This window comes from Rattus rattus, chromosome 17, assembly GCF_011064425.1.
Source record: "Rattus rattus isolate New Zealand chromosome 17, Rrattus_CSIRO_v1, whole genome shotgun sequence".
Lineage (NCBI taxonomy): Eukaryota > Metazoa > Chordata > Mammalia > Rodentia > Muridae > Rattus > Rattus rattus.
Window position 1 is genome coordinate 16,233,350 of NC_046170.1, and position 19,752 is coordinate 16,253,101.

General features: G+C 49.9%; 2 protein-coding genes across 2 annotated transcripts; both read left to right on the forward strand.

The window, feature by feature from the left end:
* Positions 1–5,696: 5,696 nt before the first annotated feature.
* On the forward strand, positions 5,697–8,161 carry Rln3 (relaxin 3). The gene is made up of 2 exons (XM_032887875.1): positions 5,697–5,910; positions 7,444–8,161. The coding sequence occupies exons 1-2, from the start codon at positions 5,724–5,726 to the stop codon at positions 7,680–7,682; spliced, it is 426 nt and encodes a 141-aa protein (XP_032743766.1). The 5' UTR covers positions 5,697–5,723; the 3' UTR covers positions 7,683–8,161.
* A 126-nt stretch (positions 8,162–8,287) lies between these two features.
* Positions 8,288–19,266, forward strand: Il27ra (interleukin 27 receptor subunit alpha). Its single transcript, XM_032888018.1, has 14 exons — positions 8,288–8,372; positions 8,606–8,723; positions 9,573–9,730; positions 9,821–9,978; positions 11,260–11,416; positions 11,505–11,578; positions 13,919–14,102; positions 14,192–14,371; positions 15,744–15,845; positions 15,926–16,084; positions 18,122–18,247; positions 18,662–18,752; positions 18,827–18,953; positions 19,056–19,266. Exons 1-14 carry the CDS (start codon positions 8,288–8,290, stop codon positions 19,254–19,256), a joined length of 1,920 nt encoding a protein of 639 aa, XP_032743909.1. The 3' UTR covers positions 19,257–19,266.
* The last annotated feature ends 486 nt before the right edge of the window (positions 19,267–19,752 follow it).

Genomic DNA, 19,752 nt, shown 5'->3' on the forward strand with positions numbered 1-19,752 from the left:
AGGGATTTAGCTCAGTGGTAGAGCGCTTGCTAGGGTTGGTCCCCAGCTCCGAAAAAAAAGAAAAAAAAAAAAAACCAAAAACCTGAGCGTGGCCCCGTTGCTGTGGATGCTTGCTGGTTGTAGGCCTGGCTCCAGGTGTCTCAGGAGAACAAGGTAGAGCATCATAGCTCAGGATATGCCCCACGTCCTCTGACGTCACGTACTACCCTGTCCCCACACCACACATGCATCCATCACGTAGGTGTCACACTCGCCCACAGCACGCACACCTGTGCATTGCACCCATGCTGGCCCCACCCCCACAGCATTATGAACATGGACACGTTTTTAAAATGACCACACTTGTGTTCCTGGGCTTCCCTTTTTCACAATGCCTTGCAGCCCAATGTGAAAACAGTTACTGTTCCAAGAAGCTGACAGCTGAAGAGGTGGCCCAGCAGGTAAGAGCACTGGTTGTTATTTCAGAGGACTCGGGTTTGATTTCCAGCAACCACATGACAGTTAGAAACTGTCTGGAACTACTGTTTCAGTGGACCTGACACTATTTCCTGCCCCCTCCCCCTATGGCACTGCATGTACGGACATACCCGCTAATCAAACACTCGTGCACATAAAATAAAATGAAATAAAAAGATGGGGCTGGAGAAATGGCTCAGTGGTTACGGGCAGAAGTTGCTCTACCAGAGGACTTGGATTAGGTTCTCAGCACGCACATGGGGCCACGACTTCTCCAACTCCAGTTCTGACCTCTTCAGACACCAGGCATACCGGTGGTACACAGACACACAGACACACATGCAAAACACTCCCACGCATAAAATAAATCTAAAAGAATTTTTAAGTAAAAGAAATTTTAAAAAAGAAAGAACTTGAGGATATTGAGTTAACATCTCATTGAAAGCTTGAAATCAGCCAGCCGAGGGGTGGGGGGGCGGTGGTGGCCGCGTACATCTTTATTTCCAGCACTGGAGAGGGGGAGGTGGGCTCCTGAGTTTGAGGTTAGCCTGGTCTACAGAGTGAGTTCCGGGATTATACAGAGAAACCCTGCCTGGAAAACAAAACAAAACAAAACAAACAAGAGAGAAAGAAAGGGAAGGAGGGAGGGAGGGAAGAGGGAGGAAGGAAGGTCAGTTTGAAAGTTGCAGACAAGCACTGCAGAGCTGGGAAGCTGTTGGCTGAACTCCCCAGCTGGATGCTGGAGGAGGCTCTGTAGTCCCAGCTCCTGGTGAGGCTGAGGCAGGAGAGCAAACTCAAGGCCAACTTAGGCTACAGAATAAGTTCAAGGTCAACCTGGCAACTCATGGAGATCCTGTCTTGAATAAGACAGTAGTGGCAGGGAGGTCTGGCAAGATGTCTCGGTAGACAAAGGTGTTTGCCACCTAGCCTGGAAGTCTGGGTTCAAGTCCCAGAATTCATGTGGTGGAATCAGAGAGCGGATTTCTGCAAGTTTTCCTCAGCCTCTCCACATGTGCACCATGGCACCCCCCCCCCCGAGAGATACATAGATGGATGGATGGATGGATGGATGGATGGATGGATGGATAGATGATGGATGGATGGATGGATGGATGGATGATGGATGGATGGATGATGAATGGATGGATGGATGGATGGATGGATAGATGAATGAATAGGTGGATTGATGGAGGGTGGAATGATGGGTTGGTGGATGGAAGGATTGGTGGATGGATGGGAAGATTGATGGATGGATTGATGGATGGATGGATTGATGGATGGATGGGTAGGTGGATGGATGGGTGGATGGATGGATGGGTGGGATGGATGGATGGATGGGTGGGTGGATGGGTGGATGGGTGATGGATGGATGGATGGGTGGGTGGGTGGGTGGATGATAGATAGATGATGGATGGATAGATGATGGATGGATATGGATGGATGGATGGATGGGTGGATAGATGAGGGATGGATGGATAGATGATGGATAGATGGATGGATGGATGGATGGATGGATGGGGATAGGATGGGATGGATGGATGATGGATGGATGGATGATGGATGGATGGATGGATGGATGGATAGATGATGGATGGATGGATGATGGGTGGATGGATGATGGATGGATGGATGCATGGATGATGGATGGGTGGATAGAGGTACGGATGGATGATAGATGATGGATAGACGGATGGATGGGTGGGTGGATGGGTGGATAGATGATGGATGGATGGATGGGTGGGTGGGTGGATGGGTGGATAGATGATGGATAGATGGATGGATGGATGGATGGGTGGATGGGTGGATAGATGATGGATGGATGGATGGATGGGAGGATGGATGGATGGATGGATGGAGGGACCAATGGATGGATGGGTGGATAGATGATGGATAGATGGATGGATGGGTGGGTGGATGGGTGCATAGATGATGGATGGATTGATGGGAGGATGGATGAATGGATGGATGGATGGGTGGGAGGTAGGAGGATGGATGGGTGGGTGGGTAGGTGGGAGGATGGATGGATGGATGGATACATAGATGGATAGATGATAGATGGATAGATATGTGGATAAATAGATGGATAGATGGTAGATAAAATGAAGATATAAATCTCAATTTTTAAAAGAAATTTAATTTCTTGGGTTGCAGTTGTGATAGAGCATTTTTATAAAGTCACGGGGCCCTGAGCCTAATCATCAACATATAAAAAATATACCTCCCTCCCTTCCTCTCCCTCTTCCCTTTCCCCCTCTTTCCCCCTCTCTTCCCCTCTCTCCCCCTCTCTTTCTTTCTTTCCCATCTCTGCCCTTCTGGTGCCATAGAAAGAAAACTAAGAAAAAGAACTTGTATCACTAAGTGGTGATTTGTAATTCCTACTTTGTAACAGAGGGGTGGGAGAATTCTCCACAGATTCAGGGCTTTTATTTTAAGATAATTTTTATATGTGCTTGGGTGTTGGGTCTGCAAACTTGTCTGTGTACCATTTGCATGTCTGGAACCTGCAGAGGCCAGAAGAAGGCGTCAGATTCCGTGAACATGGAGTCACTGACAGTTGTGAGTTGCCATGTGGGTGCTGGGAGCTGAACCTGGGTCCTCTGGAAGAACAGCCAGTATACATAAACTCTGAGTTATCTCTATCTCTCCAGCCCTAAGGTCGTTCTAGGCCACCCCAGAGAGTCCCCTCTGCAGAGGGGTGAGCAGCAGCACAGTGGTTAGAGCATTTTCTCCTTGTATGGGGACCCAAGTTCTGTTCCCAGCAGCCATGTCAGCAGCACAACCAGTAACTTGAGCTCCAGGAGTTTGATGCCCACTTTTTTTTTTTTTTTTTTTTTTTGGAGCTGGGGACCCGAACCCAGGGTCTTGTGCTTGAGCAAGCGCTCTACCACTGAGCTAAATCCCCAACCCCTGATACCCACTTTTGACCTCTACACGAACCCACAAAAATGTGGTACACACACAGACACAGTCACACACACAGTCACACACACACACACACACACACAGAGTCACACAGGCACATAAATGAAAAATACATAATTCTAAAACAGCAGACAAAATTGGGCTTTTTTTTTTTTTTACCCAATTTATCAGATATAATTGCCCACCCAAATATACAAAGCCCAATACACATCCATCCCTTAAAAACATTCATAACAGGCTGGAGAGATGGCTCAGTGGTTAAACACACTTATTGTTATACTTACTGTTCTTCCAGAGATCCTGAGTTCAATTCCCAGCAACCACATGGTGGCTCATAGCCATCTGTCATGGGATCGGATGCCCTCTTCTGGTGTGTCTGAAGACAGTAACAGTGTACTTTCATATATAAAATAAATAAATCTTAAAAAAAAAATTCATAACAACCTGTAAAGGCACAGTGTGGAATCTTTTTTTTTTTTCTTTTCTTTTTTTTGGAGCTGGGGACCGAACCCAGGGCCTTGCGCTTTGCTAGGCAAGCGCTCTACCACTGAGCTAAATCCCCAACCACATTGTGGAATCTTAACATCACCTGCCATATTGTCCTGCCATGGCTTCTCTCCCTCTCCCTCCTATCTCTTCCAAAATTTGGCTTTTAAAGACAGGGTCTCACAATGTAACTCTCTCTGGTCCAGAACTCATTCTATACACTAGACTGTCCTCAACCCACAGAGACCTGCCTGCCTCTGCTCCCGAGTGCTGGGTTAAAGGCGCGTGCCATCATGCCTAGCAAGAGTAATATTTTTAAAGCAAAGTGTGATATTTCATGCCTGTGACCTCAGCAGATAGATAAGGAGTCTGAGACCAGCCAGGGCTACACAGTCACTGACTGACCTGTTGCTGGGACGGAATCCTATCTTTGTTGTTATTTTTGTTTTTTTTTTTTTTTAGCAATAAGGATTGAACCCAGGACAAATGCTCTACCACTTTGTTTATTAAAAATATATTTATTTATTACTTGAATATGTGTGTGCCTGCTTGAGTTTGTGTATCACGTGCATGTGGTGCCTGTGGAGACCAGAAGGGGACATCAGGTGCTCTGAAACTGGAGCTACAGGTGGCTGTGACTCCCCCACCCCCAATGTGGATGCTGAGAACCAAATATCCTTTCTCTTGAAAAGGCAGCAAGCGCTGAGCCATCTTGCCAGCCTCCCACTCTGGTTTGTCAGACGTGGTTTCATTATGTCGCCCAGGTTGGTCTCACTTCTACACTCGCACAATCCTCTTGCCTTCATGAGTACAGGGAATACAAGTGGCCGCCCGGGACCCAAGGAAAAGGTCAAGGGTCACAACTGTCCTACAGGACAATGAAAATGTTTCTTTAAGAAGATGTAACACACACACACACACACACACACACACACACACACACACACACACGTTCACTCACACAGAGACTGAACCACCAAGGAGCAAACATGGGACTGACTTAGGTCCTCTGCACGTGTTACAGTTGTATATGCGGGACTCCCACAGTGGGAGCAGGGGGTGTCTTTGACTATTTTGCCTGCTTTTGAGACCCTTTCTTCTTACTGGGCTGCCTCTTCCAGCCTCAGCAGGAGAAGGTGTGCCTGGTCTCATTGCAACTTCATACACCCAGGCTGGTTGATCTACAGCGGAGATCTCTTTTCTGAAGAGAAATGGAGGCAGAGTGGATAAGGGGGAAGGTGGGGGGAAAGACTGGGAGGAGAGGAGGGAGGGGGAACTGTGGTCAGGATGTAAAATAAATACATTTATTCATTGTAAAGAGAGATGCGGGTGTTTATTGTTATTTATGTCGGTACATGAGCACATATGTATGTGCATGTGTGCGCAGGCTCCATGGGGGCGTCGAATCCCCTGGGCTGGAGTTACAGGAAATTGTGAGTTGCCTGCTTTGGGTAGTGGGCACCGAACTCAGGCCATCTGGAAGAGCAGGAAGCGTCTTATCTACTGTGCCACCTCCCCAGCTCCAGCGGAGAGTTTGAGGCTAGCCAGGCTAGGAGATTCTGTCTAACAAGAAGAGCGGTGGTTGATGGTTTACTCCTATAATCCCAGCACTTAGCAGTAGACTGAAGCAGGAGAATTGCTCGGGTCCGGAAGATGACAGGGAGCTGAGCCATGCCACCCTGTCTGCGTGAAAGGTTATCTCTTGGCAAGGAGATGGTAAAGGTCAGGTTGCCAACTGCCTCTCCTCTGCTCAGAAGATAACCCAGGTCAGCGGGCGGGGCTGGGAGCCAGGCTGTATAAATAGGGGATTGGAGGTGGTGCCGACAGAGCCACCTGGGTCGCAGGCATCTCAGCTGATCATGGCAACTCGGGGACTGCTGCTGCTGGCTTCCTGGGCTCTCCTCGGGGCTCTGGTGCTGCAGGCCGAGGCGAGGCCCTCGCCCTATGGGGTGAAGCTCTGCGGTCGGGAGTTCATCCGCGCGGTCATCTTCACCTGCGGGGGCTCACGATGGCGCCGGGCGGATATCTTGGCCCACGACCCTCTGGGTGAGTGCGGAGGGAAAGCAATGGACCTGGAACAGGTGTCCTGGTGGGGACAAAGCCAAAATAGAGGCTGCGTGGGCCATGCATGGTGCACACTGAACTTCCAAACTCTTGGAAGATGGTGGCAGAAGAAACTCACATTTAAGGGCAGCCTAGGCTACAGGGCAAGACTCGGTCTTTAAAAATCAAAGGAAAGAAAAGAGGGGTGTAGAAGAATAGAGTTCCTGCCTAGCCACGTGCAGTGGAAACACCTCTGCCTGGCCTTTAAGCTTCTCCAGGACCAGGATGGTAACAATGGTGGAGTTGAGGTAGCTGGAAGTCAGGCATCTTGGGGTTAGCGGCAGGGGTGTGGAAATCAGAAAGCCATTAGGCCACCCTTTCCTGGCATGTGTAGCAGGACACCACACAGGGGTGCCGCTGCCCCTGAGGTGCCTGGGTGCCTCGCTACGGTTGAGGGCACAGCAGGGTTTTTTTTTTTTTTTTTTTTTGTTTTTTTTTTTTTTTTAATCCCAGTCAGCTGAGAGGGAGCCGGATGCTGGGCACAGGCCTTGATTTTGCTACCTTTCCGCCTCTCAAGCCCTGCTACCCCCTGCAGAGGCTATTCCTGGTGACATGAAAGGCACAGTGAGACCTTGCAGAATTCTTTAGCAGGGCAGACTGTTGAGTGAGGCTGGAGCAGCAGGAGGCCAATCAGGACCGTGTAGTTCCTTAGGGGCCAGGCAAATGATGACACACTGGGCTTGGTGGCACGTGACTAGAATCCCAACCCTCTGGGAAGCTGAGGCAGGATGGTCATGAATTCAAGGACAGCCTGAGACCCTGTCTCAAAAAAAAAAAAAAATATTGCAAAACGGAAAAAATGGGGTGGGGGGAGGAGGATGGGGGATGGTGATGAAAGCAGGGATGTGGAGGTGAATGATGGACCGACAGACGGATGACGGATGGATGCACGTGCAGGTAGGGTGTGCCTGCCACAGTAGCTCTATGGCCAAATTGCTGTGTCCTCATGCAAGCTTGATGGGGAGCCAGGGTCACAAAAAGTGGGTGACAATAGCCGCAACTTAGTAGCTGTCACTGAGAGGCCGGAAGAAGTTAATGTGGTAAAGCAAAGGAGGTGGTCGATAAAGGACCAGTGTTCAGGTGCATGCTGCTCATGTTTCTGATAGTATTGTGCCTTTGCTGCCATTCCGTTACCCACTCCTGACAAAACCAAAAAAGTAGGAGTTACTATCACCTCTCCCTCCTCCTCCCCGGCTTTGTGGAAGAGAAAACCCAGTCTAGGAGGGAGAAGTGATCTCATCTACAATTCTGATTTAGGGAGCCTAGCTCCCAATGCACACTTTCATCTGACTGACCACATTAAATAAAGAAGAGCATGGAGTCTGTGACAGGGAAGTCAGGCTTAACACTGAAACTGACAACACAGCCAGCATTTGAAGCCTCGAGGGGATGAAATCAATTTTAGAACGGCAACCTTGATCCTCCAGACCAGAGATGTAGCGGGATTCAGCCCCGTTCATCCGCTTTCTTTTGCAGGGGAATTCTTCGCTGATGGAGAAGCCAATACAGACCACCTGGCCAGCGAACTGGACGAAGCTGTGGGCTCCAGCGAGTGGCTGGCCCTGACCAAATCCCCCCAGGTCTTCTATGGGGGTCGATCCAGCTGGCAAGGGTCTCCCGGAGTGGTTCGGGGCAGCAGAGATGTGCTGGCTGGCCTTTCCAGCAGCTGTTGCGAGTGGGGCTGTAGCAAGAGCCAAATTAGCAGCTTGTGCTAGGATCTGGGCTGAGCGATGGGGAAGCGGGCAGGGCGTCCAACCTGCTGTCAGCTATGCGATGTTCACGAGCATTCCTACAGGGAAAGCAGAGGGCTCCGCTGTCTCCTTACAGACCGTCTGCCAAGACGCACACACTCTACTGCGTCCACCTTTCTCCACTTTTGCTGCTGGCCATCCTCTATCCAGCCAAACAGAAACTTTTTATGGTTGAGATCTTCCTCGCTCCAACCATACCCCTAGCAGCCCGGCAGCAACCAGATAGATGCCCATCTACCCAAACTGGCTAAACTGAGGCCCCCACCCTCACCCCCGCCATCTATTCAGCCCTAATTGCCGCCACTGTCCCTGGCCAACCTGCCACCTGCTTCTCTCCTTTCAGTTCCCAACCCAGAACACTCTGTTGCAGACCCCAGGACTGAGGGCGCCAGGTCCCCAGTACTCAGACTTACCCACCACAAAATAAAAGTTCAGTTTTGAGCATTTGCACGCGTGCGTATCATTGCTGGGGGTGGGCGGATTAGGGGACTTCCCACCAGGGGCGGGGTGGCTTCCTTCCCGCAGGTTGTAAGACCCAGGCCTGGCGGTGTCACTTGTCCCTGAGAGCCATGAGCTGGCTCCGGGTTGCACGCCTCAAGCCGTTGGAGCTTCTACTGCCGCTGCTACCACTGCTGCTCGGGACGCGGCCCCATGGTGAGCAGCTTCGTTGTACCCTGCAGTTGTAGGGAAGCGGGGACTGGGCGACAACAGGATGTAGCAGGACGGAAAGGGGCCCAGGACGCCCTCTGTGCCGTCCCAGCACGTGCCAGGCCCTGCGCTCTGGTACTACACGTCCCCGGTACCGGAGGATGGACGCGTCCACGGTCCGGCAAGTTCAGACCCCGGGAACTTGACCACGGTCCTCCCGGCTCTCTGCGCCCCTGCAGGCAGTCCAGGCCCACTGCAGTGCTACAGCGTTGGCCCCTTGGGAATCCTGAACTGCTCTTGGGAACCTCTGGGCGACCTGGAGACTCCCCCTGTGCTGTATCACCAGAGTCAGAAATAGTGAGTACCCTGGAATGGTCTAGGGGAAACTGAGGCACCGAAAGTGGCCACTCAGAGTTCAAGTGACACTGGTTAAGAGGATCACCACCCTCTCGCCGCCCCTGAGTGCAGATGCTAGGAAATCCTTCCACACTCTCAAGACCCTCAAGCTAGTTCACTTACTGCATAAACGGGGCCTAGTCACTTTCCCTCTCTAAGCCCCCACCCCCACAGTAATGACGACACATGCCTCCCATAATTAGGTGCATGGCAAAAAAAAAAAAAAAAAAAAAAAAGCTGAGGACTAGAAAGCAGGTGTATATCGTTGTATGGCAGATAAATTGATTTTCTGAGGCAAGAAGATCAGGAGTGACCTCAGTCGGCTTCACAAGGGGTTTGAAATCAGCCTGGGCTATAAGAAATTATGTCTCAAAAAAAAAAAATCAGTCTAGCCTTGTAATCACACAATGAAACTAGTCGTGGTGGGGTGTGGGGTGCAGGGTCCAAGGGAAAGTGCGTCTGGAGACTTCATTTCAATTGTGCTAAGTAAAGGACAAACAGAAGGGGAGTGATGGAGGACTGTGTGTTTTCTGAGACCGGGTCTTACCATGTGAAGCTGGCCTCTAACAGTCCTGCTTTCATCTCTTGTGTGCTGGGATGGCAAAAGTGAACTGTCGGTCACCCGGCATACATTTTGAAGAAGAACAGAGAGGTTAAGTCACTTGCCTCAGACCACACAGTGTTGACAAAAGAGCAGAGATATAAACCCGAGCAGAGCAGGGTGAGGCATGAAGTCAGTGCATGGATGGAAGCTTAGCCTGTGGTTTAGGCTGTGCCAACCTGTGTCTCTTCCTCAATCTCTCCTCACAGCCATCCCAATAGAACTAAGGAGGTGAAGGTGCCTTCCAGACAGAGCTGGGTGACCATTCCCCGGAAACAGTTCACCACGGCTGACGAACTCCTCATCTGGGGGACACAAGAAGGACAACTTCTCTGGCCCCCTGTCTCTGTGAACCTGAAGACCCAAAGTAACACAGTGTGGGGTGGGGAGGCCTAGTGCAGAGAGGGTGGGAGAGCGGCTCTAGGCCCTAGCTCAGTGCACTCTGGCCTATTTGCAGTGAAGCCAGACACCCCCCAGATCTTCTCTGATGTGGACTTTTTTAAGGAAGAAACCCTGGAGGCCATTGTGCAGTGGGAACCACCGAAGTGGCCACTGCATGAAGTCCTCATCTGTCAGTTCCGGTACAAAAAATGCCAGACTAAAGAGTGGACCCAGGTGAGTGTGAGGGCTTCCTTCCCACCCTATCTCCAATAGATGGGTCAGAACCCCGAGTCCTACAGAGCAGAGCCTCATTTGGCACATGTCATGGGGTTCCCCCAAGTCCCACATAGAAGGCCTCCCAAGCAACTTTGTTCATTTGTTTCTTGTGTTTTTGTGGTAGTCTGGCTATGTAGCCAGGTTGGCCTCAAAGCCATGATCCTCCAGCTTTGACTTCCTGAGCGCTAGGACGGCAGGATCTCATTGCCATTCCTAGATACTGCCCGAGTATCTGTGGAGGGTGGGCACTGTGTGATCCTGACTGACCTGAAACTCAGAGTTCTCCCTGACTCTGCCTCCCATGTTGGGATTGAAGGTGTGCAGCACCACACCTGGTCTGCATGGGTTTCTTAGTTAAAGGTTTGTCTCAAGGGGGCTGGAGAGATGGCTCAGTGGTTAAGACTGCTCTTCCAGAGGTCCTGAGTTCAAATCCCGGCAACCACATGGTGGCTCACAACCATCTGTAATGGGACCTGATGCCCTCTTCTGGTGTGTCTGAAGACAGCCGTAGTGTACTATGATAAATAAATAAATAATTTAAAAAATTTTGTCTCAAAAAAGGAAATAAATAAAGTGCAGGCTGGGGCTGGGAGATTGCTCAGTGAACAGTACCCGACACACAAGCGTAAGGTCCTGAGTGGTCCCAGCGCCCACGTGAAAGCGACAGGCATGGTGGCATCATGTAACCTCAGCAGAGGCGACAGGCAGACCTCAGGACCGACCCACCGTCCCGTCTAACAAACTAGTGAGCTTCAGAGTCAGTGAGAAAATTGGCTCTGAAAATAAAGTGGAGGAAGAGGGAGATGACTTAGTGGGGAAAGGTGGTAGTCATGTGAGCTTTACGACCTGAGTTCGATTCCTGGGACCCAAAGAAAGGTAGCAGGAGAGAACTTACTCTATACTTGTCCTCTCACCTCCTCTACCATATACGATATAATAAATAAAGTTTAAAGATAATAAGATGTAGAGGAAGACACTTAGCATTAACATCTGCGCGCGCGCACACACACAGACACAGACACCATCCCGTCTAACAAACTAGTGACACAGACACAGACACAGACACAGACACAGACACACACACACACACACACACACACACACACACACACACACACCGAGGGCTTTGTGTAACTCGGTGATAGAGGACTTGCCTAGCCTGTGTAAGACCCAGGGCCACAGCTTGGAAAAGAAGAAAAAAGTCTTCTCAGCAGAGGGTGACCCCATCTGTTTTCCCAGCTGGAGCCACAGCTGAAGACAGACCTGATGACTCCTATTGAGATGCAGAACCTGGAACCTGGCACGGGCTACCAGGTATCTGGCCGCTGCCAAGTGGAGAATGGATATCCATGGGGCGAGTGGAGCCCGGACCTGTCGTTCCCGACGCCATTCTTGGGTGAGGACAACTCCATTTGTCTTGCACTTCTGGGCCTCAGCCCACTACGGGCCATCTAACTGCATCTGTCTTTCCCCATCCTCATCAGCTCCTGAAGATGTGTGGGTATCGGGGACCATCTGTGAAACATCTGGCAAACCGGCAGCCCTGCTCTTCTGGAAGGTGAGGCACATATCCAAAGGTAGTTCTTTGCAGGGCTTGGGAACGCCCCAGCAGCAATGGCTTCCTCTGCTGCCCCCTGGAGGTTTTTTCCTGGATTGCAGAGCTCTCTTGCAACGCTCGCTGTGCGAGCCTAGAGGGGATCGGGGAGAGAGGATGGGGTCTCCATCAATATACCACCTGACTGTGGGAGATCTGAGGTGTGTCGGGTGGAGACAGAGTCCCAGGCAGGAGACAGAAGACATGAAGGTCTAGATTCAGGACATGATCTCAGTTCAGCTTGGCAAGATGTAACACGTGTGCTAGAAGCTCCTGCACCCCAGTCAAACAGGTAGCAGAAGAGGGTATCCTAGTCTTCCTGATTCAAGGTGGCTCTCGCCTGTGATCCCAACTGCTCAAGAGATTGAGGCAGGAAGATTGCATGTGCAAGAGCAGCCAGAGTGAGTTTGAGATCAGACAGCCTAGTCTGGAAAAACAAAAAGTTTTAAAGGGGGTCTCGGTGACAGATACTTGGTAAGAAGGTGTGAGGTCCCAGGTTCCACGCTCAGCACTGAAAAAAATTCTGCTGAGGTATCTGCTGGGCATGGCTGAACTCTACAAGAGTCAAAACATGACTCTTTTTTTTTTTTTTTCTTTTTTTTTCGGAGCTGGGGACCGAACTCAGGGCCTTGCGCATGCTAGGCAAGCGCTCTACCACTGAGCTAAATCCCCAACCCCTAAAACATGACTCTTGACACAACTAAATGCCATCCATTTAGTTCCATGTGTGTTTATTGTGCATGTCTACATGCAGATGTGTGTGGATGCGTGCACGAGAATGTATGAATACAATGTGCATGCACACATGCAGGTGTAAGTGTATTCACGCATGCATGCAGAGGCATATATGTGTGTATACATGTGTAAATGCCTGTGTGTGTACATTTATACTTTCTAACTCACAGAGATCCACCTGCTTCTGTCTCCTAAGTGGTGGTATTGAAGGTGTTAAATATTGTACCCTGCTAGAGTTTGCTGGAATCACTTAAATTATTACACATTCTCATCCTTGTACGTTTCCACTGGGGAGGAAGTTACGAAGCCACAGGGGAGGGAGCCGGAGGTGTGCAGCAGGGCAGGAGCCCTTAATCAATGTTTCAAAGCTCTTAGGTCCTGCTGGAATGGAGCCCAGAAGTAGAGCTTCCCTAGAATGTCCGAGGTCGTGGATTCTATCCACAGAACTGCATGAGCCAGATGTGAGAAGGTGCAGCTGGAAACCCAGCAATGGGGACTAGAAGCAAGGGGCCCAGAACGTGAGATCGTGTGTGTGTGTGTGTGTGTGTGTGTGTGTGTGTGTGTGTGTGTGTGTGTGTGCACGCACGCACTCATAGAGGTCAGAGGACAAGGGATGAGGGAGTGAAGCAAGCTCGAATGAAAGAATTCAATCTCAGGAGCCATGTAAAAGCTGGATGTGGATCTGGAGAGCTGGCTCAGCACTGGCCGCTCTTGAAGATGATCCAGATTCAGTCCCCAGAACCTGTGTCTCAGCCCACAGCTCTCCGTGGCTCCAGTTCCAGGGGATCCAGTACCTTCTTCTGGTCTCTGAGGGTGGTACTTACACACATGTAGGCAAAACACTCCTACACTCAAAGAATATATAAACAATTCTTTTTTCTGTAAAGATTAATTTATTTATTTCATGTACATGAGTACACTGTTGTTGTCTTCAGACACACCAGAAGAGGACATCGGATCCCATTACAGATGTTTATGAGCCTCCATGTGGTTGCTGGGAATTGAACTCAGGCCCTCTGGAAGAGCAGTCAGTACTCTTAACCACTGAGCCATCTCTCCAGCCAAAAGCTGTCTTTATGTAAAGCAAGTATCTTGCTTGCTATAGATCTACTTTTGTTCCCTAAGACGGGGTCACACATAGCCCAGGCTGGCCTCAAATTGTGTCAACTTGTCCTGCCTCTGCCTGAGTATTGAGATTGCAGTTATGGGCTACCACACCAGGCTCCTCCTTAAACTTCATATCCACTGGGGCGTCTCCTTTCCCTTCCCAGCCCTACTTTATTTATTTATTTATTTATTTATTTATTTATTTATTTATTTATTTGGTTTTTTTTTTCGGAGCTGGGGACCGAACCTAGGGCCTTGCGCTTCCTAGGCAAGCGCTCTACCACTGAGCTAAATCCCCAACCCCACCAGCCCTACTTTATAAACCCTGGTAAACTTCTCCAAGACTCAGTGTCTACATCCATAGCCTGCTGTGCTGCCTGAATTAACAGGTGCCTTGCCATTTCGGCCCCTGGGGCTCAACAAAATGGGGGTTCACTAACCTCAGCTTCTCCTCTTCTTCAGGACCCAGGACCTTGTGTCCAAGTGACTTACACAGTCTGGCTTTGGGTTGGAGATGTTACTACAACCCAAGAAGAGGTCCCGTGCTGCAAGTCCCCTATCCCTGCACAGACGGAGTGGGCAGTGGTCTCTACTGGCAACCACACCAGCTGGATGCCTCTCACCAATCTGTCTTTGGTGTGCTTGGGTAAAACAACGTGGAGTTCTCCTGTCTAGTACCTTGGGAGACATGAGCTTTTCTGAATGAACGGTCAAGGTGTTTCCTCCCACTTCCAGCTCCAGAATCTGCCCCCAGTGATGTGAGAGTCAGCAGTACTGATGGGATAAAGGTGACCTGGAAACAAGGGACTGGGAAACCATGGGCATACGTGGTAGACTGGGCTCAAGATGGTGACAGCCTGGACACGCTCAACTGGACTCGTCTCCCCCCGGAAAACCTCAGCGCTTTGTTATCAGGTTAGGCCCTGAGACACCTGGGACCCTATGTGCTGTTGCTATAACAACACACCTGGGGCTGGATATCTGTGAAGAGATTTGTGTAGCTCACAGTTTTGGAGGACCAAGAACACATGGTGTTGCATCTGCTGACTGTAGTGGTCCCTCTCTGGGTATGGTGTTGTAGTGCAAATCTGTGCCAGAGAGAGATCACTTGCTGACACAGAAAGCCAGAGAAGACTCAAATCCCAAGTCCTGGGATTAAAGGTGTGTGCCACCATACCTGACTCCTTCTACAGTATTTTTGAGACAGGATTTCACTATGTATTTCTGTCTGTCTTAGAACTCACCCTATAGACCAGGCTGGCCTTGAACTCATAGAATGTGCTCCTGCCTTTTGAGGGCTGGTATTAAAGGCATGCTTCTTATTCAAGTGGGGTGTGTGTGTGTGTGTGTGTGTGTGTGTGTGTGTGTGTGTGCTCGCTTTGTCTGAACGTAGGTACTAAGTGCATACAGTACTTAGTTACCAGGAACACCTGTAATCCCATCTACACAGCTACAGGTGTAGCATGTAGCATGTAGAACCCAAAGAGTGTTCTAGATCCCCTGGAACTGGAACTACAGACAGTTTTAAGCTGCCACGCGGGTGCTGGGAACTGAATCTGTATCCCTAGAAGAGCAGTCAATGCTCTTAACCTCAGAGCTGTCTCTCCATGTCCCTAATCCTTTTTCCTTTTGAAACAGTATAGCTTGCCTGGCTGGGTTACAAGTATGTGGTACTACACCCACATAAACCCAGTCCTATTTTATTTTTTATTATCTTAATATTCTATCCTTTTTCCTCCCAGATGATATCATGTATCCCAGGATGGCCTTGAATTCACTAACCAAGGGTGACCTTGAATTTCTGATCCTCCTGCCTCCACCCTTCAAGTGATGGGATTCCAGGCTTGTGCCCCTATGTGCTTTTAATTAGCACTCAGGTTGCTGAGGTAGACATATCTCTGTGAGTTCAAGGCCAGCCAGGACTATATAGTATGCTCTTGTGTTAAAAATAAAATAAAGTTCTGAAGAGTCGGCTCAGTGATCAAGAGAACGCATTGCTTTTCTCGAGGCCCCAACTAGGGCTTTCTGCATGCTAGTTTGGCACTCTACCAGCTGAGCCGCACCCTCAGTCCCAGTGTTTAGTTCTTGGAGGCAGGGTCTCTCTGTGTAGCCCAGCCTTGCTGACACAGGCACAAGTCACTGCACACAACCAGGACTTGTCCTTTCCTGGGCTGTTTACAGCTTGCTTATCTGTCCATCAGGTCTCACTGACTCTTCCTGGAGTAGCCGCCCCCCCCCGGGGGGGGGGAAGCAGCTGTAAATGTTCTCTTCTTCCTATTCCTCCCAGGGGATTTCCAAGCAGGGGTCCCCTATCGAATTACAGTGACTGCAATATACTCTGGAGGATTGGCTGCTGCACCCTCAGTTTGGGGATTCATAAAGGAATTAGGTAAGATGGTGGCCAGCGGGAGGATGAAGGGGGGAGGGCCTCATGGAGCGGAAATACTGATGCTCTGGGCTTCTTCACAGCACCGCTTGCTGGACCAGCAGTTTGGCGACTCCCAGATGACCCCACAGGGACACCTGTTGTAGCATGGGGAGAGGTACCAAGGCACCAGCTCCGAGGCCAGGCTACTCACTACACCTTCTGCAGGCAGAGCCGAGGCATCCCCACTATCTGCATGAATGGTGAGCTCGATACTTCCTCTTCCTCCCTCTGTCCCCTGAGACACACCCTCATCCACCCTGCCCCTACATTCCCAGCTTCTGGAAACTCTGTGTCACCAGGTTCCCAGAGGACAGTAACAATCTTGACTACCACTAAAATCAGCTTTCAGATACAGGAAAGGGTGAAGGTTCCAGTCTGTACTCACAGACAGTGATGAATACCTGTCATATTCACACAACTGAAAAAATGGAGAGAGGATTACAGATCCTTAGATGGCTTTGTTTTTGATAAGGAAGGAAGGAAGGAAGGAAAAAAGGAAGGAAGGAAGGAAAGAAGGAAGGAAGGAAGGAAAAAAGGAAGGAAGGAAGGAAGGAAAAAAGGAAGGAAGGAAGGAAGGAATCCTGTTTGAGCAAAGCCAAAGTTTAAATTTACAAAGAACATCCCTCACCGTCAGCAGGGGTTCTGGGCTTGCATGTGATTTGCATATCCTTTTGGACCGCTGGAGGCGGGTTCCTGGAGCTGGAGAGCAGCTTAGCAGTTACCGTACTGACTGCTCTTAACGGGATTTGGTTCCCAGCATCCACAGCTCAAGGCCATCTGGGCAGCTCGTGGCTGTTTGTACCTTCAGTCCCAGTAACTGACAATGTCTTCTGGCCTCCCTAGACACCAAATGCATGTGGTACAGACATTCAGGCAAAATACCCACGTGCATTAAGAAACAATCTAAAAGAACTTTTTTTTTTTTAAGTACTGTTATTGGGTGGCATTAACCTGACATTTAATTACTGTCTAGAATCCCCTGGTGCTGAGCTGGAGCATAGGGGGAGGGTGGTGCTGGAGGGGGATGGGGGGGCTGAGGCAGGGCTCCCCAGTAGAGCAAGTGTTCATTGTGTAAAAGACTTTGCGTTTCATTCCCATCACTGAAGAAACAAAATCATCACTCTTGTCCTCTCAACTATAAAAGTTATCTGACCTTGTTACAAAATTCCACGCACAGGTCTATGAAATGACTCACCAGATTAGTACTCCTGATGTTGAGTTTGAGAGCCTGAGTTCAGTCCCTGGACCCCACACGATCGAGGGAGACAACCAAATACAGCAAGCTTTCCTCCCACCTCCAAATAATGCCAACATCACACACAGACAAAGTAAATAGTAACAAAGTAACGAAAACTGACTCACCCTGGGGACAGTCCCACAACTTCAGCACCTCCCCTTGCAAGCTTACCAAATTCTGCTCACACACAGTGGGTTTGCTACACTTTAATTTTTGTTTGTTGAGACAGAGTTTCAGCGTGACCTGCAAATTGCATTCTGTGGAGCCGGAAGGACAGGCACATGCTTTTTTACCCCCACTGCTGCAGGGCTGGGGATGAAACTCAGGGCACTGGAGACAAGCACCCAGGGCAGCTCAGGAGCCAACTTCCCAATGGAAGGATCAGAGACTTAGACAAATGAGATAAAGTCTAGTCAGAATGGTGATTAGAGCTATGTACAAAATGGGTGTTCATTTAAAATGAGGGGGTCAGAAGGTTTTGTTTTTTTTTTTAAAGATTTATTCATTTATTATATATAAGTACACTGTAGCTGTCTTCAGATACACCATAAGAGGGCATCGGATCTCTTTACAGATGGTTGTGAGCCACCATATGGTTGCTGGGAATTGAATTCAGGACCTCTGGAAGAGCAGTCAGTGCTATTAACCGCTGAGTCATCTCTCCAGCCCGGTCAAAAGGTTTTTAAGGAAGTTGCAGCTGAACATTTACAGGGGGCCTGGGGGCTATGGGATGGCTCATCAAATGAAGCCCCTCCCACAAGGCACAAGTCCCCTATGGTAGACTGGGTGGTGAGAGCAGGTACCCTGGTACCCTCTGACCTCAGCATGTGTGCCATGGCATACCTATGGGGCAGCTCTCTTAAAAGTCATAAAATACCACATAAGTAAATGAAGAAGAGCAGGACAGGGCTGTGTGGGAAGTTGCAGAGAGAGAAGAGCACGTGCAAAGGCCCTGGGGCATGATTTCACTGCTTGTCCCAACTTCCGTTGTGTCTTTCAGTGAGCAGTCAAACCAAGACTGTCACTCTGCCCAACCTTTACTCGGGTCCCTTCAAGCTGTGGGTGATGGTGTCCACTGCTGCAGGACAGGGCCCACCTGGTCCCAGCCTTTCACTTCACCTACCAGGTATGAGCTGGGGAAGTTGCCGATTTCCTACCAGGGGTGACTTGAAGTCATAGCCTGGGCTTCAGTGGTGGATAAGCTCCTGATGAGGAGAGGGTTATTGGGTATAGAATAGTGCCGAGGATGGAAGCCAGGACCACACCCAGGTCTGTTTCTGCTAAATGATGTTATAGAATCCAACAATGTATGTCTGGGACAGCAGCACTTCCAACCCTGGCTTTGCTTGTCAGCACACCCCTGTGCCCTGTCTTACCTCTTCTTCATGATGGCTGGATCCGCGGCCCCACCCACTGAAAAGCCCATTCATTCTTCAAGATGACCATACCTTCAACTCCACCCCTCAAAAGCCCCTCCCATTCACAGACCCCTTGTTCAAGGTGGCTGTCTACTTAGTCCTACTATTCTCCCCACCCACAGATAACAGGATCAGGTGGAAATTTCTGCCCTGGGTTCTGTCCCTGTGGGGCTTGCTTCTGGTGGGCTGTGGCCTGAGCCTGGCCCCTCCCAGGTAAGGCTGTCAGACATGGGGCTCAGCAGTCTTGGCTGGGTGGCTTCGGGGCTCAGAACGTTCATAAATCCTAGCAATATGTTTGCCACCGGGTCCCTGCTGGCCAGGTGCTTATACCAGAGACACAAGTTGCTTCCCCAATGGATCTGGGAGAGAGTTCCTGACCCTGCCAACAGCAATTCTGGGCAACCTTACATAAAGGTGAGAAAAATGGCACCTGTGGGAGCGCCACTCTCCAAACTGGAGGATACAGGGGCAGGTGGAAGGGAAGGACCACTGAGTTTCAAACTTCCATTTTCCCAGGAGGTGAGCCTGCCCCAGCCACCCAAGGACGGACCCATCCTGGAGGTAGAGGAAATGGAGCTACAGCCTGTTACAGAGTCCCCTAAAGCCTCTGTCCCACTTTACTCTGGGTATGAGAAACACTTCCTGCCCACACCAGAGGAGCTGGGCCTTCTGAGGCCTCCAGCCCCCAGAGTTCTGGACTGTTCTGCTTCAGGCTAGGGGCTGTATCCCTATCTTGGGTTAGACATTTTTATTTTTAGTTTTTTAAGACTGGATCTCACTATGGCTGGCCTGGAACTCACAGAGACTCACCTGGTTCTGCCTCCCAAGGACTGAAAAGAAAGGAGTGTGCCACCATGCCCCAACCAACTTTGTTTTTCTTGCCTCTGTGTCTTTGACATCTGTTTGCTACTGCAGAAGAATTAATGTTCTCATAGCCACAGCTCTTTTGTTGTTCTTTGCCTCAGTTCGTCAGAGGCTTGATAGGTAGCCAAGGCTGGTCTCCAACTTGTGATCCTCCTGCTGCAGCATCCCCAATGCTAGGATTCCAGGTGTCTTATCTCATCCAGTCATAACCTTTGATTCTAATAAGAACAACTTCAGCAGGCTATGAGAAGGTGATTCGGAAGACACGTTCAAGGGCCTGAAGGTGTTAAGAGCCCTTGTTTTCTTGCAGTAGACCAAAGTTTGGTTCCCTGCCCTTGCAGAAGACCCA

Coding starts and splice junctions, on each gene's coding strand:
- Il27ra (XM_032888018.1), top strand. CDS start 8,288: ATGAGCTGGCTCCGGGTTGCACGCCTCAAGCCGTTGGAGCTTCTACTG. Junction 18,248..18,661: donor CCTTTCACTTCACCTACCAG/GTATGAGCTGGG, acceptor CCCCACCCACAG/ATAACAGGATCAGGTGGAAA. Junction 18,954..19,055: donor CTGGGCAACCTTACATAAAG/GTGAGAAAAATG, acceptor CCATTTTCCCAG/GAGGTGAGCCTGCCCCAGCC.
- Rln3 (XM_032887875.1), top strand. CDS start 5,724: ATGGCAACTCGGGGACTGCTGCTGCTGGCTTCCTGGGCTCTCCTCGGG. Junction 5,911..7,443: donor CTTGGCCCACGACCCTCTGG/GTGAGTGCGGAG, acceptor TTTCTTTTGCAG/GGGAATTCTTCGCTGATGGA.